The 26,169-nt window shown below is 40.1% G+C and overlaps 1 protein-coding gene and 1 pseudogene across 1 annotated transcript in view; one reads left to right on the top strand and one right to left on the bottom strand.

Annotated features, from left to right (window-relative positions):
- Positions 1–1,392: 1,392 nt before the first annotated feature.
- LOC115760383 (cholesterol 7-desaturase) overlaps positions 1,393–26,169 on the bottom strand; it is a 104,120-nt gene continuing 79,343 nt past the window's right edge. Inside the window, exons 4-6 of the mRNA XM_030701677.1 lie at positions 1,872–1,977; positions 1,643–1,816; positions 1,393–1,575 (exon numbers count right to left, since the gene is read on the bottom strand). Coding sequence (XP_030557537.1) covers positions 1,417–1,575; positions 1,643–1,816; positions 1,872–1,977 — 439 coding nt within the window. The 3' untranslated portion in view covers positions 1,393–1,416. The remainder of the gene's footprint in view (positions 1,576–1,642; positions 1,817–1,871; positions 1,978–26,169) is intronic.
- Positions 15,644–16,124, top strand: LOC115760419 (annotated as a pseudogene).

Below are 26,169 nucleotides of genomic sequence, written 5' to 3'. Positions count from 1 at the left end.
GAGCAAATTGGGTAAATACGAAGAGCAAGAGTCATCAAACTTGATGTTAGGCTTCTAGAATATTATAGATATTTCAAGTATCTTTCATTTCATACCTATCGCCACCTCCCCGCTTCCACCGCAGAGCTATAAATCAAGTTAATAACCCAACTTTTATTGCCAACCAATTTAAACCACAATTTAAATGCAATTGACTTTTTCAGAATACACAAATATTCTATGGTACAATAAGATATACTGTAGAAAATTTCATAAAGATCGGTTAAGAAAAACCAAAGTTATATGCAACTGCGCAATTGAATGGGGCAGCAGCTTTAAGAACTTCTGTATACATGTACACACACACATTCATGCGCGTCTGCTTCGCATTCTAATAGCATGGTAATTGCATCTTTTATTTGTAATGTTATTATAGTTCCTTTTTTTTCTCATAAGTACTTAATTGCTGGTGTGGCTGTTGAGTAGAGGCATAGCAAGTGGTGCGGTCTGTCGCGAGTTCGAGCCCTGCCAAGGGACCTTTTTTTTTATTAATTTTTTTGGTGTCGGAATAAGAGGGTTCAGGGTATCCCCTAGTCGGGAGCTCCCGACTAGAACCTCTTATTTGTTTCTTTTTGGCTGGCGTGGCTTTTGAGTGGAGTCGTCAGCAAGTAATGCGGGCTCGGGCGCTTCCGACTAGAACCCCTTACTTGTTAATAACTTCTGGTGAGATAGCATCCTTGAAAAATTCTTCAAGTTCTCATTCAACAATTAAATTGTATTTACTACATTATTTTTGCTACTAATTTTATTAACGCTATGATTTTTATCTGCGCCTCGTCTTACATGCAGAGCTTCGCAAATATATTGGCGGTTTTTCAATTTCAAAGACATTTTTACTGTCTTTATAGAAGTTACTAATCCAAAATCTTTACTCTCTATTTGTCCTCCTCAAAAAATCTGCTTCATTACTGAGGAAGCACAAAAAAGTATTAATAAGAAAAAAAGAAAACATTTCAAATATTAATAAACTCTTTTCATTACATACTTGTCTATTTATTTATGTATTACTTTATTTTATTTTTCAATTTATTTGCAATTTATATCACTTGAAAGCACGCGTCTGCAAGCTTTGGCGAACAAAAGAAAAGAGTACAACGGAAAATCTTAACCACTAAAGCAAGGAATATTTAGGAATTTATAACTTCCAAAGGCACGGACTATTTTTAGTATCTCCTTCTCGGTCTTCCGCTCTCTCTTGCATTCGTGATGCTGTTGAATATTATGAGACTTTGCTTGGGGATCGTCTGTTGATCCGCTTAGGATCCGTTTTTATTTTTTCGTCATGTTTATTATATCAAAACAGATATTTTTGTAATCAAACAGTTTTGAATTTATTATAGGATATTGACATATTCGGTATTATTGTTTTTTTGTTTACTACCAATTTTTATTGGTTTCTAATTGAAATGGCTTACTGTTTACCGTGTAGAACTGTGCATACCATTTCCTAAATTTTTTTAGGGAGGATTCTTCCATTAGAAGCATAGGGTTATTCCGGTACATTTTATGATTCCATATATGCAAATCCCGCTCAAACTTGATGTAAAAAAATATAAGTAGTAATATGAATATGTAGTTCAAAATTTAAAAATAATTTATATACCATAACGGTTTCTCCAAAAATTAAAAACTTCATAATTGGTGCCATTAATCTGGAAGCGTAAAATCTGTGTACTACTTTTTGTAATAGTGGTTCTACTGGAGTAATGGTTTGAAATATTTGAAAATTTCCAAATGTGGGTGAGTGCAAAACGAGATGAACGTAGGCGGGTCCAATCTGCAAAAATATATAAATTTTAACTGATTTTTTCCAATATCACTGAAAAAATAACCTGTTTTCCGATAACATCCATTGAAAAGCACTGAATTTTTCCAAATAACTTGAATATATGATTCAATCTTGTTTCAGCTATGTGCTTGTCTTCTAATGGGCTCCAACTAAAATAAAAAATAAATAATACAAGATTTTGTAAATAAGTCTTGGTACTTTATTCGGGAATTTATTTATTTTTTATTAATGGTCGACAAAACGAGTGTCTTCCTCATTATTCAATACAATACATAATGTAATTATATGCTAAAAGTCTAGTTGGAGAACACAGTTTTCTAAATAGCATCACCGACCGATGGAGGTGTTTTATTTGTAGTGTGAATGGGAAAAAGCGTTCTTAAGCAAAATTAAAAATAATCTTAATTTGCTATATTAATAGGGAAAATACAATAAATAGGAAAAAATCAAGTGAGAAGATTGTTAATAAAGTAAAGAAATGTAAGCTAGATACATAGAGTGTTAAGTCGATAGGACAACGAGAAAAGTAATGGGAAATCACCGACCCAGTGGGGGAAAATTTACAGCCTGTCCGACAAGCTATGCCCCTGCTCTTAGCTGGGAATGGTCAGTGACTTCCCGAAGGTATCCTGAAAGCAAAGATTTTATTAGGGATACTCTATTCGTATTGTATATCAGACTTTCCAAGTTTCTTGTGAAAAGGAATGATATAAGATTATTTCCAAAGAGATGGAAAGACAGAAGATTCATAGGATAGATAAAAAAGCTTTAGCAATGGATGAACAATGGAAGAACTACATTCCTTGGTTAGGAAACTAGGAATATTGTCAGGCCCAGGAGAGTAAGAAGATTTTAAGGAATTTATAGCTAAAAGGAGAGAAGAGTGTGAAATAATAGGAGGAGATATGGAACTAGAGGAAGTAATAGTATAATGGTAAGAAATATTATTAGTACAGATTGAAGAGTAAGTTGATTGGAAAAAATTAGCGGAATCAGAGTCAATGCTAGCTTTTAAGTTTACAAAATTGTAAAAATGCCTCGGATTTTGGGCAAATTGCCTTTTGTTAGTTAGTTAGTTAGATAATTTTCATAGCAGTGAGAATTCAGAAGAAAGTAGTTCGACTTGGCTATGGAATACTTAGCCAAGTCTGTACACGAACCAGACTTTTTAAATATTTAAAATATTTAGATTTTAAATTTTTTAGATTTGACAATCTGGAAGTAAACCAGGGAATACACATATCTAAGAGGGAGTATAGGGTGTTATAAAAACAGATAATTGCAGTATTCATATCAACCAAGTCATATAAGAAAGACCAATCGGTTGCATAAATACGCTGATTCAGCAATGAAAGCAACGGCGAAAGCAACTGCGGGGCTTATTGGCTGATGAGCACGAAATGAGAGGATTACAATTGAACATTGCAACCTCTAAAGCAGGATCATATACATCCTCAGGAAGAAATAAAGGAGGGACAGAGACATTAGAAGTAAGGTAGTCGTTAACAAATACAAGGTCATGTGTTTTGTTCAGATGATTAGAAATTTAATTGTATGAAAGATCAAGCATGCAGTCTATAAAATCGTGCTGTGCTGAGGGCACTAGATAATTTGTGGCAGTAAATAATGACCAAGAGATGTTAGGCAAATTAAAATCACCCAACACAATAAATAGGTCATTATCACGCACGTGTGAAGAAACTTCTTCAATACAAGTAATATGTTTCATATAAACTTGAATATCAGAAGAAGGTGGGACATAAGAGCATGTTACATAGACATTCCGTGTAGGAAAAGACACCTTAACTGAGATAATCTCAGCGTCAGTAGGTGTACTAAAACAGAAAAGTTCAGACTGGAGAGTGGCTTTAACGGCAATTAACACCCCACCACCTCGAGTCGGCCGATCATTTGTATCCCAAATAGAAATTTTCGAAAAAACCTCCAAATCAGATATGGTTGAATTTAACCATGTTTCTGAAAATACTTTTTTATCCGAGTCGAAGGAAGTGCTGGTCATGATGATATTGCACGGGGGGAGGAGAAATTAACAATCTGGGTAAGATTGCGCGCAGGTCTATCTTTGCCGCCAGGAGCTGACGGGTCTGAGGCAGTTTGGATAACTGGGACAGGATCAGCTATGGGCTCTACTGGAACTACTACAGGCGTTGAAACAGGGGTAATTGGGCAGTCGCTCGGAGAAGGCGATAAAGACAACATTGGAGATAAATCCAATTTGCTAGGTAGGAACAAGAAAGGCGAAGGTGTCTGAACAGACGTAGAGGGCAGACGAATTTATATTTGCCAAGCAACTCAAAACTCGAGTCAAAATTACTCGAGAGCTGCTTAGCCACATTATTCAATTTTGATTTGATTGAATTATACATTCTGGAGAAATCAATTTGCTTGTCGATGCAAGCGCAAGCCGCCGCAGCCCTTCTTGGCAAGTGCAGCGATCTTGTCGCAATCACGCCAAGTGAGACCTGCACACAGCCAGCAATTAAAAAATTGCGGCAAAGCAAATTCATCAGCCTTCATGAACATGCAAGGTTTCTTACAGCACCACACAATTACTACAAGACTATGAATGCAGCAGCGAAAACACACACAAACAAGTGTAAGCACAGGGGAGCACCAAAGCAAAATAATCAAAAGAGGTAATAACAACAACACGGAACTGACGCGGCGTTTAATAAATGCAATAATTAAAAGACTTGAGCTGCACAATAGATAACGAATTGGGAGTACATTCACCAAAGAGGGCATGTAATAAATAATTTTCTTCAACGAGACGTTGACCCTGCACATATAATGCCACAAGTGAAATAAAGTGCTATAAGCCAGACTATCACCCCACAAAGACATGCATAAGCAGAACAATCCCATTAGTACTAATTGATTGCAAAACATCCGACTAGCTGTTTCGCTATATCCGCATGTCGGTATAAGCCAGAGCCACCATGTTATTACCAGAAATTTAACAGCCAAAACCCCCAGAAAAAAAACCTATCGAATATCACAATAAATCTTGATTGAGGCGCGTTCACTCGTAATATGTGGCTGCTTATTCATATCAAATCTGCCCAATCACCCGGGGCTGCCAGTTACTTATGGTCCTGAGTATTATTATATATATTTTATGGGGAGGAGATGCATCCCTCTGCCTGTTATATACACTTACACAAAACCATTACACGATTTTTTTCCATTTTCAATGGGTTCAGGATATAAAAATACTATGGAGAATTCAAAAATAGGAGTATCGACAAAATGAAAGTCCATTTAAAAGAAAAAAAAAATTGCCTTACATGAAACACAAAAATCCGCAGACAATAAGTCAATCTGCTCAGTTCTCAAATAGGTCTACATCCCCAAAATATAAAATTTCAACACTCACAAACTTCTTATATAGAAAATACAACAGATTATAACATTTTGATTAGACACACAATAAATATTGTAAGCTCTATTACAAATTTCATATCCGCTTATGGCATTCCAACGAAAATCATCTTTTTAAAGACTTATGTACAATTGAGTTAGTACATTATGCAAACACTTTTGACAGCAAAAATAGCATTCAACCTTTACGGAAATAACACATGCAGATTAATTTTCGGCGGAAATATCAAATACAAGCTCCAGTTCCAATGCCGGCTTTTACAACCATATACAAAAAGAGGAACCAAAACAAAATAAAAGGCGGACAAGGCTCGTGCAAAGGATAAACTTAGTACACGAAGCTAAAAGGCTGGTAATCAGCCAAAAAATAACCGTAGCAATGATGATAGCGAAGCACTTGAGGCACCCTCTAAGCGACACGCCAAATAATAGAAGGGGAGCTTTAAAATTAAAGCATACACCAATATACGTACATACAAGAGCAAAGCTTAAGTGCAATAATGAATAAACTAGTAGCAATAATTGGTGGTAAGATTTCCTAATTCCTCAAAAAAGGGGAACATACATCTGAAGCTGCAACAACTGACTTACATTGAAGTTGTGATGTTAAAAAAATAATGAAAGAGATTTTGACATTTTTGCAAGAACTGATTTAAAACCAAAATATGCTAATAGTACAATTACTTACTTGATCCCTATCGTCAAAATCCACATAATAGCTTTGAGGCAACAACATAGAGTTTCTCGGTACAAACTTCAACTTATGCAACTACTATAAAACAAATATAAATAAATAAAACTTCAAAAGACCAGGATATCTTTTTCACGCTATTCATTGTGTAAATATCTAAGCGCTCCAATTAAAACAGTTATGCCAGCGATCAAGTGTTTTGCTGCACCCCCACAAAATTTGTTTCATCCAACTGTTGCTACCAATTCATTTGCGCTCTCAAGTTCTTTAATAAAAATAGAAATAAAAATAAAAATAATAATAGAAATAGAACCAGACGACGTCCGGCCGACCGAAATTGAAAAAGACAACGAAACTCATCGGGAAATAACCTGGTGTCGAATTTCAGCATGAATAGCCAGGTCGACCTAGCCATGTCCCTCTGTCTGTCCCTCCGTCCGCCCGGCTCTCCGACCGCCCGTCCGTATGTATGAACGCAAGGATATCAGAACCTTTAATAACTAGAGAAATTTTAGCTCCTGATAAATGTGCCCGCGCAGATCGAGTTTGTTTCCGATATTCAATAACTTGCCCCGTTTCCAAGGAATCGATAAGAATCGAAATCCTGTTTTCTTAAACAATTGGGTAAATATTAAGGGCTTGTGAGGCGGCTACCCAGAATGGCCACCCCAAAATTCTGTTTCGTGGCAAGGAGCCGTTAGATTAATAGTTTCATTGTTTTGTTAGTTTTAAGTAGCATAAGTATTAGTAGTAGGAAAGGCAAGGAGCCGTTAGATTTATAATTTATTGCTTTGTCAGTTAGTAGTAAAGAAGGCTAGGAGCCGTTTCTAACATCAGTATTATTAAACATTTATTCAAATAAGGAATAGAATATAATATATTTGAATTTGAACTTAGCCGCCGGCCGCCGCAGCAAACGTGCGTTGCTGATCAGTTGCTCAACAACGCCCTCGGGAGCGCAGCTTCGATTCGGCGGCGTAGAGCGAAATCTCCGAAGCGAGGCTGCGAAAGATCGCGGCGAAGTTGAGCGGCCGAGGCAAGGGCACGGCTCGCTAGCGAGCGTGCCGGCACTTTTTGGGAGACCTTCACAGTAAGTTGACGTGTGTCGGAGTAGCAGAGCGGGATACAAATCCCCAGGAAATAGTAGGGTGGTGTTGAACAATTATAAGGATAAGATTAAGTGAATAAAATAATACTCGTAAAGAAGTTGCTAATCGTTACCATCTTTATTTAACTTTAACCTTGGGTACCGTGGCTAGCCGGTACTCAACGTAACTTTCCCTACCTAACTTAAAGCGTAGTATAGAGAGGCGAGGCTTCATTACGTCGCTCAACATAAACCTTTTCTAATCTAAGGCGTAGTATCGAGAGAGGAGGCTTCATTCCGTCACTCACGGAACCTTCCCAGCGGTAGTTTGTGTGTGTAACACTTCTCTAAACCCTCTACTCCAGCAACAAGCAAATGTCTTGTAGGCTTGCTGAGCCTAGCGAGACCGAGATTTGTACCCCAGCCAGTAGCTTCCGTATAAGTGGCGCCTAATCAGGGACGTAGAGGCGTTAAGGGGCGTGGCATGTTTGCGGATTAAAGTCCCGCAAATATGCCCGAATAAGTCTTTTACAAAAAAAAAAAAAAAACGAATGGTTGCCTATATGGTATTTTGGAGTCGGGCATACCCTAGAATGTATGCAGCCTAGCAGAGGATAAGAGAAAGGGAAGACATTACATATGGGTGAAATGCAAATATAGGGTATTAGATAGTCGCACATACCTTAGTAAGTGCATTTCATACCCTATGTCAGGCGACAAAAATGAACACCTGCAAGATTTAGGCCAAAAAATGTGTGCAAAGGCGAGTTCACAAAGCGTAGAACAAAAATATAGCGGTCGTTTGAAAAAGGTACAGCGCGCGCGAGACAGACGGTTGACGTCGAAACCACGCTTGCACAATTGTGCACAAACGCGCGCTGCAGTCGACGTCGGCGTCGAAGGGCCGTTAAGGCGGCGCGACAGCGGCTGTACAGTGGGACGAATTCAGTTCACGCGCGGTTACTGCTTAGTAAAAAAAGTGAACGATAAGAATTAATTTCCTTGTGCGAAGCAAAAAAAGGTTAAATAAACGAGGATTAAAGTGAAGCAATTTTGTTTAACTATTTTTTGTGAAGTGAAAAAAATTTAAGAAAAAAAATTGTGCAAGAAGATTATAAAAGAGAAACAATACCAAGATCCGAGAAAAGTGAAACCTTAAGTGACAAAGGCGAAAAGAAAAGAGAAAACAAAGTATAAAAAAATTAAAAAAAAGCAACCAAACCATTAAATTTAGTTTTATTCTATTTTTTAATTTTTTTGTTGTTCAAATTGGTGCAATAAACGGAGAAATACTTAGAAAGAAAGATAAAAGAGGAAAAAGGGAGAGAAGAAAACAAATAAAATTATATATAAACCTGCCGAAAGAAAAGAGAGAAAAAAAAAAGATGAACAAAAGTGAATTGCGTTGAATCAACGGAACGAGAGCTGCCAAGGCGCCAAACACGAAAATCGAACCTTGAGTGAGTAATAAAACTCAGATTCCAGCCAGGTGAGTGCCAAAATCCGGGTGAAGGCGTGCGCTGGATCCAGCGACGCAAATAGGAATTGGTGGCAATCGCCGATGAGTTCAGGCTGAACAAGGAGGGGCGCGTGGTGGAGTTGCGCAAGCGGATATCCACTTTCATACAGGATGGCGGCCATACACCCGAAATTTGGGCTCGGCTTGCCGAGTTAGAAACGCAGTTTGCCAAAACGTTAGAGCCGCCATCCTAGGGCGTTTCACCCGACGTGGGCGGACGAATGCGTCAGATCTGAACCAGACCTGAGGAGCTCGCAACTATACGAGCGTCTGCAGATTCCAACATGAGGTTAGAAGGATCAGAGAGAGGGGCCCTTACGAAACGAATAATAGCTCTTATATTCCCCGGCCATTTTCTCAGTCGGAGGCCAATCCTCTCGCACACATTCCGGAACTAGTTGGAAAGTGGGGCATAAGGTACGATGGCCGCTCCGATCCCCTTGGGTTCCTAGAGGACCTAGAAGAGCGCGCCATTACGTATGGTATAGCCCTCGATCAATTGCCCTGGGCCATGAGCGAAGTATTCTGCGACCGCGCCGCTCGTTGGTTTTTGAGTAGCGGACTAAGGGATGTGGCATGGCCAGTGTTTAGGAGGGGCTTCTTAGAATTCTTCCTACCACCGCGCTACTTTAAGAGGCTAGAGGACGAAGTCCGGGCTCGCCGACAGCGCGTGGGAGAGGAGCTTAAAAAGTACCTAATAGAGCTGAGGGCCTTGATGCACCATGCCATATATGAGCCGGCGCAGCAGTTGCACTGGATACATGAAAATGCCGCCCCCGAATACAGGCCTTACATACGGCGGCCACATTTTTCCACCTGGCTGGCTGTGGAGTACGACAGTGATAAGGCAGAGAACGGAATACTTGGGGAGCAGGTCTGGGAGTCAGATGGTCACGAGTTCGAGTAGCGCAGAGTGGGCGAGGACGGCACAGCCCCCGGGGGAACACCTCAACCCATTCCGGTCTACTCTCATCAGAACCGGAGAAACCGTTGTGGATAGAAAGGTTTCCGCCCCGCCGCAAACGGCCCCTGCGGAAGTCGCTCATCAAATGATGAGCCAAAAGGCGACGAGCAGGGGGGCACTTCGTCAGAGAATGCCCCAACGCACCCGTCTTGTTCTGTTGGATATGTGGGAACCGGGCAAAAGTAGCCAGAATTGTTGTCGCGGGAAACGGACGCCACCCAGGACAGGATTGGGTCGGCGCCGACCCACACGGGACTCTGAAATAGAACACCCACTTAAGGTGGACGGTGGCCGAATCGTCGCTACGGTGGAGATTGGCGGGCGAGCGATGCCTGCCACCATCGATATCGGGGCCACTTGCAGCTTCATAAGCGAAATTGCGTCCGCAAGTGGGCGATTCGGGGAAGAGGGGAGCATGCTGATGCTCTTCATGCCCTCGATGCTAGACCACGTCATCCTGGGGATGGATTTCTTGGGTGCGATGGGCACTACAATCCGTTGAGGCAATGCAAAACTGGACTTAGGACGGTGACGGTGAACGGTGCCGTCCGGAGGCCCGGAGCAACCGAAGAGCCGAAAGAAGGCCTCACCCGTCAAAATGCGGGAGTGCCTGCTTGGCGACAGGATGGAGAAGAGATGAGGATGGAACCGAAGGAAGGTCTCCCAGGTCACGAAAAGGGAGCACCTGCTCGGCAACAGAGTAGAGAGAAGTCGAAAGAAGGCCTCACGGAGGTGGTGAGGGAAGAGTCTTTATCGGGATTGGATCGAGAGCTAGGAGAGCCCAAAAGGCGGCGTGTAGAGCTGCAAAGGCAGATCTACGCTGGTCATGGAGGCGGCACGGCGGAAAGCTGCCGGATAACGGAGGGATTAGGAGCAATGGCTAGAATCCATACGGACGCAGGGGATCAGGAGCGACTGAAAGAGGGGAGCGATCATGGAGCTCTATCTGGGGTTGGAGTAGTGCCCGAAGGAGGCGAGACGCAAAACGAGCCCAGCATCGAAGAGCCAGAGTAGCCAGCGGATCTGGATCCGGAACTAAAGGAGTTCCTGGAGTCGGAACTGACACTCTTCGAGGGGCTGCAGGAAGTCTTGCATATCGCGGAGCACAGAGTCCGGCTAAAGGACGACAAGCCATTAAAACAGCGATATTATCCGAAGAATCCGGCCAAAGGTTGACTGACAAACAGGATGAGCTGATCCAGGCAGGTGCCATCGAGCCATGGCGTAGTCTGCACAGCGCCCTAGTCGTCTTAGTCAAAAAAAAGACTGGCGAATGGCGCATGAGCATCGACTACCGGCAACTCAACGCGCATTCCATCCCAGATGATTATCCTGTTCCCAGGATTAATCACTTCCTTGAGCGGTTGCGTCACACCCGGTTCATCTCGACTCAGGACTTAAAACACTGGTACTAGCAGATACCAATGGCAGCCGATAGTCGGGAGTGTATGGCGTTCACAGACCCTGGAAGAGGTATTTTCCAATGGCGGCTGATGCCATTTGGCTAACAGTCGGTGTGTGCGACCTTTTAGCGAGCCTTGGATACAGTAATAGGGCTGGAAATGGAGCCTAATGCGTTCGCCTACCTAGACGACATCATGGTAATAGGGGCAACGAAAGAACAACATGTAATGAATTTGAGGGAGGTGCTCCGCCGGTTAGGAGCGGCCAGTCTCAGACTGAATAGGATGAAATGCAGTTTCTTCCGGGAGAGGTTGGTCTACCTAGGACATGTCATTTGTGGGGAAGGAAATACGTACCGATCCTGAGAAGGTGGAGGCGATACGTATTCTGAGGGCCCCGACAAATTGTAAGGAATTGCGGCAGTGTCTCCGGATGGCGTCCTGGTACAGGCGCTTCGTTCCCAACGACTCAGGTACAGCCGCTCACAGCGCTCTTAAAGAAGGTGCGGATTTGGGCATGGGAACAGGAGGAGGCATTGCGTCAATTGAAGAATAGCTTGATGACTGCCTCTGTGTTGGCTTGCCCGAACTTTTCCGCCAAATTCATCTTGCAGACTGATGATGGGCATTGGAACTTCAACAGATCCAATTTGACGTTCACTTCCGTCGAGGAAAGCTCAACGTCGTGGCCGACGCACAATCAAAATATTCTCTAGAGACCTGTCAGCAAGCAGTGATTGCCGAGTCACCCTGCATGTGGTTCGCGAGTATGCGTGGTAGAATCGCCGAAGAGCCATCTAAGTTCCCAGACTACACAGAAGAAAATGGGCAGTTATACAGGCATTTGAGCCACCGGACGGATGACGAGGACTACATTCCCTGGAAGTTATGTGTGGCTAATGATCAGCGACAGAGGGTATTGCAAGAGCGCCATGATGCTCCCACGGCCGGGCATCAAGGCGTCAGGAAAACCGTGTCGACGCCGCCAAGTTCGTAAAATGCTACGAAATCTGCCAGAAGTTCAAGAGCGAGCAACTCAAGCCGGCTAAACGTATGCTAACGAGGCAGGTAGCAGAGCCGATGGCGGTACTCTGCGCGGATTTTGTCGGTCCCCTTCCACTCTCGAAACATGGCAGCACAATGTTACTGGTGTTCCATGATGCCTTTTCGAAGCGGGTGGAATTGGTCCCTCTCAGGAGACCCACGGCGGCGCACCTGCAAACAGCGTTCCGAGAGAGGATTCTGAGCCGATTCGAGGTGGCTAAAAAGTTGGCGATAATGGGGTACAGCTTACAAGCCGCAGTTTCAAGGCTTTTCTGGAGTCCCTGGGTGTAGAGGTCCAATATACAGCCCCATACTGATCGCAAAAGAATCCTACCGAGATGACAAACAGGACAGTGAAGACCATGATAGCGCCGTTTATCGAAGGCCATCAGAGTTTGTGGGACGAGCACTTGCCGGAGATACCGCTAGCGGTCATCACAAGTGTGGCGGACTCGACAGTATTCAGTCCCGCTTTCCTGATGCAGGGAAGGGATATGCGGTTGCCGGATGCTTTATACGATCAGGTGACTCCGGGGTCCGCTACTAGAGCGCTCGACCCTAGGACGAAGGCGGACAGGCTAAAAGAAATCTTTTATACCAACCTCCAGCGGGCATCAAAGGACCAGGGCAGGCACTACAACTTGCGGAGACGAGAGTGGCAACCTTCATTGGGTTCAATGGTATTGCTACGGCAACACAAGCTGTCCAACGCGGCTGAAGGCTCCGCCGCCAAATTGGCACCCAAATTTGACGGTCCCTATCGGATCGTCATGTTCGTATCCCCTAGCATCGTGCGCAACATATTGCGCGTGGCAAACCCAGCCGAACGAAAGTGGAGGGTGGCCAATATTTCCCGTTTCCAAGTAATCGATAAGAATCGAAATCCAGTTTTCTTAAACAATTGGGTAAATAATAAGGGCTTGTGAGGCGGGTACCCAGAATGGCCATCCCAAAATTCTGTTTCGCGGCAAGGAGCCGTTAGATTTGTAGTTTTATTGTTTTGATAATTTTAGGTAGCATAAGTATTAGTAGTAAAAAAGGCAGGGAGCCGTTAGATTTGTAGTTTTATTGTTTTGTCAGTTTTAAGTAGCATAAGTATTAGTAGTAGGAAAGCAAGGAGCCGTTAAATTTATAGTTTATTATTTTGTCAGTTAGTAGTAAAGAAGGCAAGGAGCCGTTTCTAACATCAGTATTCTTAAACATTTATTCAAATAAGGAATAGAATAGAATATATTTGAATTTGAGCTTAGCCGCCGGCCGCCGCAGAAACCGTGCGTTACTGATCGGTTGCTCATCACCACCCTCGGGAGCGCAGCTTCGATTCGGCGGCGTAGAGCGAAAGCTCCGAAGCGAGGCTGCGAAAGCTCGCGGCGAAGTTGAGCGGCCGAGGCAAGGGCACGGCTCGCTTGCGAGCGTGCCGGCACTTTTTGGGAGACCTTCACAGTAAGTTGACGTGTGTCGGAGTAGCAGAGCGGGATACAAATCCCCAGGAAATAGTAGGGTGGTGTTGAACATTTATAAGGATAAGATTAAGTGAATAAAATAATACTCGTAAAGAAGTTGCTAATCGTTACCATCTTTATTTAACTTTAACCTTGGGTACCGTGGCTAACCGGTACTCAACGTAACTTTCCCTACCTAACTTAAAGCGTAGTATCGAGAGACTTCATTAGGTCGCTCGCCATAACCCTTTCCTAACGCAAAGCGTAATACAGAGGGACTAGGCTTCATAACGCCACTCGACATAACCCATTTCCTATCTAAATTGAAGTATCGAGAGACGAGGCTTCATTCCGTCGCTCGCCGCAACACCCCTTTTCCTAACCTAAAGTGTAGGGTATCGAGAGAGACGAGGCTACGTTACGTCACTCACGGTACCTTTCCAGCGGTAGTTTGTGTGTGTAACACTTCCCCTCTCCCTAAACCCTCTACTCCAGCAACTAACAAATGTCTTGTAGGCTTGCTGAACCTGGCGAGACCGGGATTTATACCCCGGCCAGAAGCTTCCTTACAAGCTAGAGTCACCAAACTTGATATGTTGCTTTTAGAATAGTATACACATTTCGAGTTTCTTTTATTTAGTCGCCACAATTTAATAAGCCTCAATTTAAAATGCAATTGACTTTTTGAGAATACGCAAATATTCTATGGTACAATAAGATATGTGCAGAAAATTTCATTAAGATCGGTGTTATGTGTTTTGACTATGCACGTGTTTGCGGCAGGTAGCGCAAATTTCAAGAATTTCTGTATACATGTACACACGCTAATTCATGCGCTTCTGCATCGAATTCTACCAATAGCATTGCAATTGCGATTGTATTGTGTTCTGTGCTGCTATTTAAATGTCTTTTTCTCACTAAGATTTTATTATAGGTGTGGCTGTCGGGCAGAGTTCCAACCCTGCCAAGGGTACTTTTTTTCCTAAATTTATCTTTGTTATTAGTAAAGCAAATGAGCGCGTTGCGCGAGCTGCATTTGGTGTTGAAATAAGAGGGTTCAGGTATTCCATAGTCGGGAGCTCCCAATTAGAACCTTGCGATTGTTTAAAATGTGTTGCTTTGGGCAAAGTTTGATAAAACTTGAGATATCGTTTCTAGAACAGTATTTACACATCGATTATTTTTAATTTGAGAGCCCTCCGACTCCACCACACAGCTATAAATCAAATAAATACTTCAAATAAAAATCCCCACCAATTTACTGTAAAATTTAAATGGTGTTATCTTTTGGAAGCCATACGAATATTCTGTCGCACAATAAAATTTTCTGCTGAAAATGTCATCAAAATCGGTTAAGAAAGACAGAAGTTAAAAAATTATTATTGGCAGTCCACGAAGTTACAAGCGCACAGCACAAGCATTTCTGTATACATGTTCAGACATACACACACATGCATACACACAAATAGAATTGTAATTGAGCTATATTTATAACTACCGCAAGGATAAAGTATGCAAAGTGAATCCGAAGCAGAGTCCAGTGTCATTCAACGCAACTGTGCCGACGTACGGAATGAAGCGGCATAGACAATTCACAACTGTGTGCTCTGACATATTGATGTGAAATAAAGTAGTAGGCTATATGGGATTTTGATTTGGGATACTTGTCATATGAAGGTCGTTACAAAAACTTATTTTTAGCGACAAAATATAAGTTTATAAGAGAAGTTAAGACTCTTAAGGTCAAAATTAAGGGGTTGCCGAACCGGGAATCTGTCCGCTAAAAATATCTGCGTATTTTCCTGATGATTTTATTCTCAAAGCTCCTGCTTAAGACATTGACTCTAGTCGACAAGTCCACCCCAAACCTTTTGCAGAGCTGTACCAACACAACACAGACCATACTACAGTGTTATTTCTTTTTATTGGTCTCCCCATCTTCCCTCCAGATCTAAAGTTTCTGAAGGAGCTTAATAACTGGCAAGCTTGATTCAGGCAACGTGTGGTTCTTACGCACAATAATAATCTCATAATCTTAATCCTGAATCCGGGTTTGCAATGAGCCAATCAGCAACAACATTCCGGGCGACAATTAACTCTTATTTTTCAACTTAATTTAGTTAGTGAAATTCCTGAAGCTGTTTTTACCTAATATTGCTGTTTGTTAGAGTTAGTGTTTATATAAACGACCGAAACGCTTTGCGGTGGCTGAACTGGCTTTGCCATTGACGATGCCAAAAAACTGATAAAGATTTATTTGAAAATGTTGATAAATAAAAGAAGAAGAAAAGAACTCAAGAAGAACCGCTTCAAGAAGTTCACCTTCCCTTTAGTTGGGTAAGCTGTCAGATATGCCAAGCAGCCAGTTAATGAACGAGATGCACAGCCATTCCCGCCGGCGTTTCTCTTGCGGTCTAAAGAGTAAGTCAATATCTGATTATGAAGCTGCGCAAAGTCAAGAAGGAGACTCCATTAATCCAGAGAGAAGACCTATCTGAGAAACATGATCATTGTGCCCGAGCTGACCAGCTCCGTGATAAGTGTATAAAATAAGCCAGAAATAGTTGACGACTATTTGGATAAATTTGCGTTGACCAATAAGCCCTTTAAACACTGTAGGTACCAGTATTGGTGCCACCCTCAGCTCACGTTTTATTCTCAAGTATGCACAAGTACTGTGTACTGTTGGAAAGGGGGTCAGAGATTTGGTGGGTACAGCTTCGGGTTTGAATTTATTTCTGTAGATCTATATGAAAATTCTTTTGAGCCATGTTTTACACTATCGTACAATCCAAGATTCCTCAGTGGAAAATGCAGATCAACAATTTGTTGAGTGAAGTTTAAAGTTTGTCCGATCGGATTTAAACTTATTTTCGAAGTCCTTCATAAGCCTCTCAATAAAAATTGGAGAAAACGGTGGCATGAAAGATTTTTATCTTCTGAGCGGCCCTTAATTCATTTTCAATGATCTTTGTGAGAATTAATCTGTTACGTGTTTCAAGCCTCTCAGCACGGAATTAAAATTTCTGTGTAAGAAATAACTATGGATGTGAGGTTTAAGATCATAAGGTAAAGTTAACTAATCCATGGAAAAAAAGGATCAATTGATATTTAAAAATTTGAACCACAAAGTTTTAGCCGGGGAAGTCCGGGAAATACCAGTTAGATGTATATATATATACATATATATATGTATATAGACAATTAGCGAGTATGACCCGGCTTTTGAAACTGATCAGACGGTTAACAAACAAGTTTCATTAAAACGATTTCCGCCAATTTACCACACACCCAAATCGGTGAAATACGTATTCATTGTATTCTTATGTACAGCTTTGAAAATTAGTTTTTTGCAAATCGGACAAAACTTAAAATTCACCAAAAAAATCTTTGAAATGCCCATTCCACCGTTTAGATTTTACGAAAAATGTGAAACACGTCTTAAATGATTTTTTATTCAGATCCTTGGAAATGAATTTGGGGACAAAACGTCATCCACCAAATCTTTGACCCCATTTCCACCAAAAAACCATGAATTAAAAAAAAAAAGTGCAAAACACCCCTTAAATAAATTCGAATAAAGATGTTTGAAAATGAGTTGAAGGCCGATTGGATGGTAAAAAAAAATGTTCATACAAATGTTTTTTGCGATTTTACCTTACCAGCGCGTGGAATTTTCCGAAACCTCGTCGTAACGTGCACCTTCATCACATAAGGTAACTAGAGTGAAAATTTCAGCTTCTTAGCTCTTACGGTGGGGACTGCGCGTTGATTACCAATCTGTCAGTCAATAAGTCAATCAGTCAATGCAAAGTCAGGACAAACAGTTTTATATATAGAATTGTGCAATTGTCGGAACAATTAATTTAAAATATTTGTAAATCTACAAATATATATTACATATTTAATGATTTTTTAAATTTCTAATTTGTTATAATGTTATAAAAATTCTTTTGTGTTGCATTGTCAATTGGGTGCCAAGCCATGTACCGACTAGCATAGAGCTAGCAACGCGATGCCATAAGAGAAAAGCAAAGCAAATGATAGCTAAGTGGCTATGACTAGAAAATAACTGACGAATGTCTGTGCATGACCAAAACACACATCAGATTGTCGCAAATTTTCTATCAGGAAATTGAAGATTATGCAAGTACCTTTAAGGTTGTGCTTAAAACTGTAATAAATGACACGTACAGACTCTGCCTTGAAAGCGAATGACACATCATGAAAAACACACATCATCAATCCTCAACGGTCTGAACCTATCTTTGTTGGGGGTTGAGAGCCTTAAGGCCAGGAAATGCATCTCACCTCCCAGCCAACGAATGAGGATCATGCAAAACAATAACGTTCACCACCCTGCCAACCATGCCAAGTTTTCGCCATTTGTCCAGCTTTATCCCAGCTAATCCATACACTAAAAACCCACCTACTCTCCGTATCCCTCTCATGGCAGCACCGATGGGTATCACTTCATCTATGATTAACGATTGCACTGTGGTCCAGTGCGAAGCAAGGATTTGATTATCACTGCCACTGTCTGCTAATATCAATCCAATAGTTTTGCGAGCTTAGTAGAATATCTATTAAGTCGATGACTATAAAAGGTCTCCCAATAATATGACTAAGCTCTTCCCGTTCAGCAACACACACCACACATCGTTGAGCTTTTAAATATCAGCATTGCGGAAGTTTGAATTAGCTGGTTTTAATGCCTTGATAGGCACATGGACTGATAGTTCAATAAGAAATCATTCTTGTGCACAATACTTCTGAATGAATGTAAAAAAAAAAATCAAATGAAGAGATCATTGGCGAGGATGAATCAACATATGGAATACTGAAGTTGCCAAGTACGACCAATGATTACTATATGAAACTTTTAAACACATCAAATAGATCTCCGGATGGGATGATTAATATGTTTCTAACAAAGAGCAAACTTAGCTGCTATTTATACTAATATTACTGTATTTAAAGGCAACTCTTGAAGAATCTAAGGCGTCTGGTTAAGCCGATAATATCGAAATCGAGAACAAGAGAATCCAAGTAAAGGTAAGACAGCTAATATGAAAGATCAATAACATTTTGATGGGCAAGCCCATGAAATGTAGTTAGTTATTGACGCAGCAACAAATGTTTAACTACTATATTATTGAGGTGATATAAAAATTGGAGGCCGTGTTTTCCCTTTCAACTTTTAACTTGTGTCCATGGCAGACCTCTTATCTACAAGCTGAAGTATACTTGTCAGTGGCAAGCCATTAAAAGTTGTTTACGCTCAACAGTTTTAGGCATTGAATTAGGTATCCAGGAAGTAGGCGAGTTTGATAGAAGTCCCGGATTTTTAAAAAGACCTTAAATATGCTAGAACATGAAATTATTGCAATAAGACTCGAAAAGGTAAATTATTATTCACAATTCCAGATGTTGCAGTTCAATATATAATAGATAATCACTCTACATTAGGCAGGAATCTAAAATCCTAGTTAATGAATTAAGTGGGTCAATATATATTTGAGATATTTGGTTCTCTAAACAGAACATAGGCCATTTACATTCTAATTTTGAATGGTTGACGCAAATTCAAAAATCACTTAAATGAAGCTAGATTTGCAGGAACCTAAATTAACTGACCTTAATAGAAAATATATACACTCGGTCCCGATGGTGTCCCGCTTGTGTATTTAAGAAGTGTGCTTATACAGTGTGCGAAGGTATATAAACCTACCTTAAAACATATCACTGTAAACCTACCTTAAAACATATCGAGTTTTATATTAATACTTGATGCATTGGTATAACCAGATTGATATTCCTTAAGCTTTTGTAACATCTCACCTTCACCACAAATGCAGTTCTTTTTTTTTTACTATTGCGTGAAGCGGAGATCTTTTACTTATTGTTCCTATGCCGGTTATATGATATACTTGACCGATTTTGACAAGATTTTACTAATATGTAAGGGGCTTACTAAAATTAAAGTTAACAGATGCTCTAGTCTCAGATGGGAAGCAAACACATGCCCAGATGCTACCTCGTATCCCAACTAATTGTAAGGAGCATATTAAAACTAATAAAATAAATGCCGACACGCACGATTTGATGATAAACAAAAACCCTTTTTTACCGAGCGTTCCCGTGATAGATATATATAGGGATCGTATTCGACCGTTTCTGACATATGTTCTCCCTGCAACAACAAGACGCAAGTTGGCATAGAATCAAACATACGCCAAACTGATAAAGAAAATAGAAATTTTATGGAGCAGGAACCTACAACAAGGGTATAAAATAAATCAGCCTCGGAAATTAAACTATTCAGAGACCTTAAACCACAAAATTCTTTATAACCCAAAAAATATTTTATGGACTCAGAAATGACTCTTTCTGCCAGTAACAGCTATTTGTTCAATGCTGAATTACCTCTTTTTACCCATTTTCATACAACAAGCATATGATAGAGCACGAATTTGTAATTATTCCACAGTTTATAATATGAACGAGAAAGAAAGGCTACTTCGGCACGCCAAAGATTTAATACCCTTGAAGACCCAACCTTTTCATAGTGCTTTGCCCATAACTAAGAAGCACATGGAAAATAGTTTATTAAATTAATTAAAATATCATGATTGACAAAAAAGTTTTCCATACAACAACTTTAACTTTCGACCGATCGCTCCTATGGCAGCTATATGATATAGTGGTCTGATCCAGCTGGTTTTGACATGTGCTGCGTGCAACAGAAAGAGGGACTTCTGAAAAGTTTCTTAAAGATAGCTTTAAAACTGAGGGACTAGTTCGCATAGAAACAGACAGATGGACATGGCTAGATCGACTCGGCTATTGATGCTGATCAAGAATATATATATTCTTTATGGGGTCGGATTATCTTCCTTCTGCCTGTTATATACATTTGCACAAATACATTACCCATTTTCAATGAGTTTACAAAGTTTTGGACATCCCATCGGAAACTGTGAAAATTTGGCGACAATTTTGTACCTACTTGTTTATTATCAATTTTTAATTAATTTTAATAGATCTTGGGTAGAATTTATTTAATACGTTATCGCAAAGCTCTTGAATGGACTATGCGGCTCAAAGGTTAAATAAGCGAAAGTTTATTTTTCGGCTTTCAGATTCTCACCCTTTCTCATTCTCATTCAGCCCGCCTTGAACTACCACGAATAACGGTCTTGTTTTTGTGCATTCCTGTGTATGTTCAGGGCTTCCCAGGCAAGAAATGAACACTAACAGTAATGGTGACACTAAACAAGCCCGCCCCAGGGCTTAACAAATAAATTGCGCCTGTCGAGAGCGAAAAATTAGAAATGGCTGTCAAAGTGCCGAATATACATTTTTGTTTATTTTACAAAAGGGCAACCGCATTCGAGCGAAAAAGGACAAGCTTTAGCAATGTTTCATTGAGTTAGAAACAAATAGAGGAGGTATTTGAATAAAAAGCTCTTTTTCAAAGTACTTCAAGAGCGATATCGAGGTTGCAAACACAAATTGCTAACACAACACCCGGCAGCCTGCAGCTACTTCTGCCGTTGCCCAAAAAATCAAAGACTACTTCAGAACATTTTCCATAAGAACCAAAAACAAAAATAATCAAAACAAACAACTCGACAATGAAATTTTATTTATTTATTTTTATAATCTTTTATTTTTCGACCAACAAAGCACCCTTTCTCAAAATAGGATATTTTAACTTTTGATCAGTGCTGTAACCAAATACCAAAAACCTTCCTATATAAAATTTTGATCCAATATCTGAGAAAAATACCTGCAGTGCGCTTTCCAGCAAAAAAATCAGCACAACGCAAATTACAGAGACGCAAGCCGCCCCCAGCGGCGTGTCCTGCCCACAGCTGCGTTCCCGGTCAGCAGTCCTTTGCCAACGCGTTAGCCAGCCAGCCATTTCTGAAAATGTGACATTCATGCAAAATGTGTGAAATGCGCCCTGTGCGTTTCCCCATAAGAAAACACATTTCACACATCTTTCAAAAAAGGCACATTTTTAAAAAGTGTGTAAATTCGCCCCGAACATTTCGTGTTTTTTGCGATGATTAATCGAGATTTCTATCGATGTTGTGAAAAATGTGAAAGTATCGTAAATATTAACAGCTTATATATCAACGAAGGCAAGCGGCAGCTTTAAATAAGAAATTTAAAATTAGAATAATCCCACAGTTTTTAGAATTTAAACATGGCGAAATCTCGAAAAGAGTACCTAAAATGGAGCCCTAACTTCGAGAGCGCAATTTTTGAGTTTTGGAAGAAAAACTTCACTTCAACTTTATGTAAATTAAAGCAACTCGATCAGCTGTTTATTTAAAGAAGCGATACTTATGATTCTCACATGCTACCGCCTACCGGTGGAACACCAATATGTGAAATCGGAAAATGTGACATTTCTTAAACCATTGGACAGAGGCTATAACACATCATACCCAACTCAAAAAAAACATTTTTTTTTAAATATCAAAACAAAAATGGAAAAACAACTTTTTTGTTTGCAGTTTGGCTGATCATTTCTTAAACCAGTGGACAGAGGCTATTATTTGACAAATTCATCCTTCGCAAAATTCATCGATCGACAATGCTGTTCTGTAAACGCACGTTTTTTATTCGGCTTCAAAAAAGGTTGGAAACCTGTGATTCCAAAATTTGGTTCTTCTTTCGATGCACTATAAACATATTTTTTAATAGAAATGATGTTCAAGATAGAACGGGTAGATTTCAAAACGTTCAATGTGAAATATAATTTAAAGTAATATAATTTTAAAAATTTTAAATTTATAAAACTTTTTCTGTAATTTTTATTAAATATTTTAAAAATCATTCTTATTTGTATCACAATTTTAAAGTTAAGTAAAACTATAGGGACAAAAATTTGTTAGTTTTTTATAAGTCTCAAAGACAGAAAGGTAGAAATCAGTAGCTTTAATTCTGAATAAGCTGTGCAGGAGAGGATTAATAGCATAGAGTCACAACGAAAGAGTATGGAAAACGTTAGAGAAATTTAGAAAATTAATAAGAAAATAAATCTCGAAGACAAGACGAAGTTTAGACGGAACAAAGGCAAAATACTGAAGACTTCTCGACTCGACGAGCTTATTTTTTAATTCAATTTTCAATCCTTCCATGATTATTAATTTTAAGAATATGTCCGACAAAATGCAATTGAAGAACAGTGGTCGAAGGACAAATTCCTGTAGCTAGTGTGGTTAAGTTCCTTCTAGGGCGTTTCTTCCTTTTCTAAATCTATTATACTATTATTTCATATAAGAGAGTTACTATTTTAATTCAGCGGTAGTAGTACGTCAGGTTGATGGGGATGCTTGCTCGAATCCAGCAAAGGGTATTTACTTTATAACCCTTTTAGAGGGATTTAAGATGTTATCATGAAACATGTAACGCATGGAAGGTGACATCTTCGACACCATGATATATAAATTGCTCAGCTTAGACATGTCCGTCCGTCCGCCTGTCTAATTCTATACGAACTTGTCTCTCACTTTTAAAATCGTCGTTAAGCCTTGCATAGCTCCATCTTCTGTCGCAGGCAATACATACTTATAATGGAACCGGCCGGATAGCATCTCTGTATCAAATAGTTGCGTTAGTGATCAGTCGCAACTTAATTTTTATTTTTACCCTGAACCCAACTAAAATGGGTATAAAGAGTATTATGTATTTTTGCAAATGTATGTAACAGGCAGGAGGATGCATTTCCTACCACATTAAGTATATATGCTGCTCGTCATCAGGTTAGCACACCCCTCGTCGTCAGTGGTTAACGCTCAATTTAAGTCAAACCGAACAAATCTGTTTAATTCTGAGTTACATAAAACAAAAATGGTTATTCTATAATTTTTTTTTTATTAGTTCTACCATAGCCTAACTTATTTCGCAGGAATACGGATATAACTTTTCGGCTTCTAAGTATTTTTCTTTTTGGCTATTTTACTTATTGGGAGACCTGCATCCTTATAAGCTTCAATTTTAGCCATTTCTTTCATTACTCATTTTAATGGTGATAGAATACTTAAGCTTGGTGCTCGTGCGTGTATTGAAATTTGACCAAAATGAGTCCGTCTGTCCGACCATCTGTCCGTCCTGTTTGAGACTTAGGTCCGACTAGTGCCCGCGCAGTACACGTTTGTTTCCGATATTTGATAACTTGCCCCGCGTTCAATTAACCGATCAAATTCACACCGCTCTGTCACTCCTTACTCAATAACTAGTTACATATAGACGAATTCCACTGTTCACATTTCTTAAGTCGTAATATTTGACTTTTGGAAGGAATTTGTTTGCGGCGCCTAGGTAAATCAAAGCAAACCGATCAGCAGTTCATTTAAAGAAGCGGTCCTTTTGCCACGCGTATGTTACCGACAACCGACTCATGCCTATGGAAAAATGAAGTTTTAAATTGTGAAATTTTTTGAGCATAGTGAAATAAGGCTATTATTTTCATATAATAACAACATAACACTCTGTTATTGGTCTGCAAGTTTATGCACCCTGTTACCATCGTTGATGTGTTGACGCACGTTTCAGTCACACGCTATGATCTCTTTATTGTACGCTCTTCGCTCTCCGCCACTTAGATCTGCAACTTTTTATACCCTGAGCCCATTAAACATGGGTAAAAAGAGTATATTGTATTTGTGAATAATGTAAATGTATGTAACAGGCAGAAGGGATCATCTCCGACCCCATAAAGTATATATATTCTTGATCAGCACCAACTCCCGAGTCGATCTAGCCATGTGAGTCTGTCTGTCCGTCTATCCGTCTGTCCGTCCGTCAGTGTGTCCGTCTGTCTGTCTGCTCTTATGTATGATCGCAAGGATATCAAAACCTATAAGAGCTAGAGACTTGCTATTTTAGCTGTCCTCTTAGTGCCTGCGCAGATTGAGTTTGTTTCCGATAATCGATTACTTACTCCGTTTCCAAGCAATCGATAAAAATCTATGTTGAAATCCTGCTTTTTTGGGTAAATGGGTAAATAATAAGAGCTAGAGTCATCAAGTATGATATGTTGCTTCTAGAATATTATATAAATGTCAAGTATCTTTAATTTTATACCTATCGCCACCTCCTCGCCACTACCACATAGCTATAAGTTTCTATAAATTGCTCACCAATTTAAGCTACAATTTTAATGCAATTGACTTTTTGAGAATACACAAATATTCTATAGTACAATAAGATATACAGTAGAAAATTTCATTTTTCAGGATAGAGAGTTCTCAGTTGAGAGTGATTGACGTGTTTTACTTGTGCTCCAAGATTTTTGTATATTTTTGCGCTTTAACCCTGCTTTTTATTTCAAAATTTTGCATATTTCGGTGCTTTATTGAAAAAGCTTTTATAAACTGTGCAAAGTGTTATCTGTTGAGCAGCGTAAGTCTGTTAATTATTGAATTTATTAAGCGCCGCGTCAGTTCCGTGTTGCTGTTATTACCTCTTTTGATTATTTTGCTTTGGTGCTCCCCTGTGCTTACACTTGTTTGTGTGTGTGTTCGCTGCTGCATTCATACTCTTGTAGTAATTGTGTGGTGCTGTAAGAAACCTTGCATGTTCAAGAAGGCTGATGAATCTGCTTTGCCGCAATTTTTTAATTGCTGTGTGCAGGTCTCACTTGGCGTGATTGCGATAAGATCGCTGCACTTGCCACGAAGGGCTGCGGCGGCTTGCGCTTGCATCGACAAGCAAATTGATTTCTCCAGAATGTATAATTCAATCAAATCAAAATTGAATAATGTGGCTTAGCAGCTCTCGAGTAATTTTGACTCGAGTTTTGAGTTGCTCGGCAAATATAAATTCGTCTGCCCTCTACGTCTGTTCAGACACCTTCGCCTTTCTTGTTGCTACCTAGCAAATTGGATTTATCTCCAATGTTGTCTTTATCGCCTTCTCCGAGCGACTGCCCAATTACCCCTGTTTCAACGCCTGTAGTAGTTCCAGTAGAGCCCATACCTGATCCTGTCCCAGTTATCCAAACTGCCTCAGCCCCGTCAGCTCCTGGCGGCAAAGATAGACCTGCGCGCAATCTTACCCAGATTGTTAAAAGCAATCATGGTGCCTCTTTAGCTCCTCCAACTCCTGTTTTACCTGCAGCCCCATCAGCGCCTACTCTAACGGTTGTTGCCCCTCGTAGGCAAGTTTTTTTGTCTCGACTTTCGTCGGACACCACTTCTGAGTCATTGGTAGCCTGTATTGCTAGCAAATCTTCTGCTAGTGTGTCAATAACCTAATTTAATTTCTCCTCCCCCCGTGCAATATCATCATGACCAGCACTTCCTTCGACTCGGATAAAAAAGTATTTTCAGAAACATGGTTAAATTCAACCATATCTGATTTTGAGGTTTTTTCGAAAAATTCTATTTGGGATACAAATGATCGGCCGACTCGAGGTAGAGGGGTGTTAATTGCCGTTAAAGCCACTCTCCAGTCTGAAATTTTTTGTTTTAGTATGCCTAGTGACGCTGTGATTGTCTCAGTTAAGGTATCTTTTCCTACACGGAATATCTATATAACATGCTCTTATGTCCCTCCTTCTTCTGATATTCATGTTTATATGAATCATATTACTTGTATTAAATAAGTTTCTTCACACGTGCGTGATAGTGACCTATTTATGGTGTTGAGTGATTTTAATTTGCCGAACATCTCTTGGTCACTATTCACTGCCGAAAATTATCTAGTGCCCTCAGCACAGCACGATTTTATAGACTGCATGCTTGATCTTTCGTACAATTAAATTTCTAA

Source organism: Drosophila novamexicana, unplaced genomic scaffold (assembly GCF_003285875.2).
Source record: "Drosophila novamexicana strain 15010-1031.04,08,12 unplaced genomic scaffold, DnovRS2.1 tig00000434-arrow-pilon, whole genome shotgun sequence".
Taxonomy (NCBI): Eukaryota; Metazoa; Arthropoda; class Insecta; order Diptera; family Drosophilidae; genus Drosophila; species Drosophila novamexicana.
Note: the sequence above shows the minus strand (reverse complement) of the source record. Positions and strands in the feature narration are given on the sequence as shown.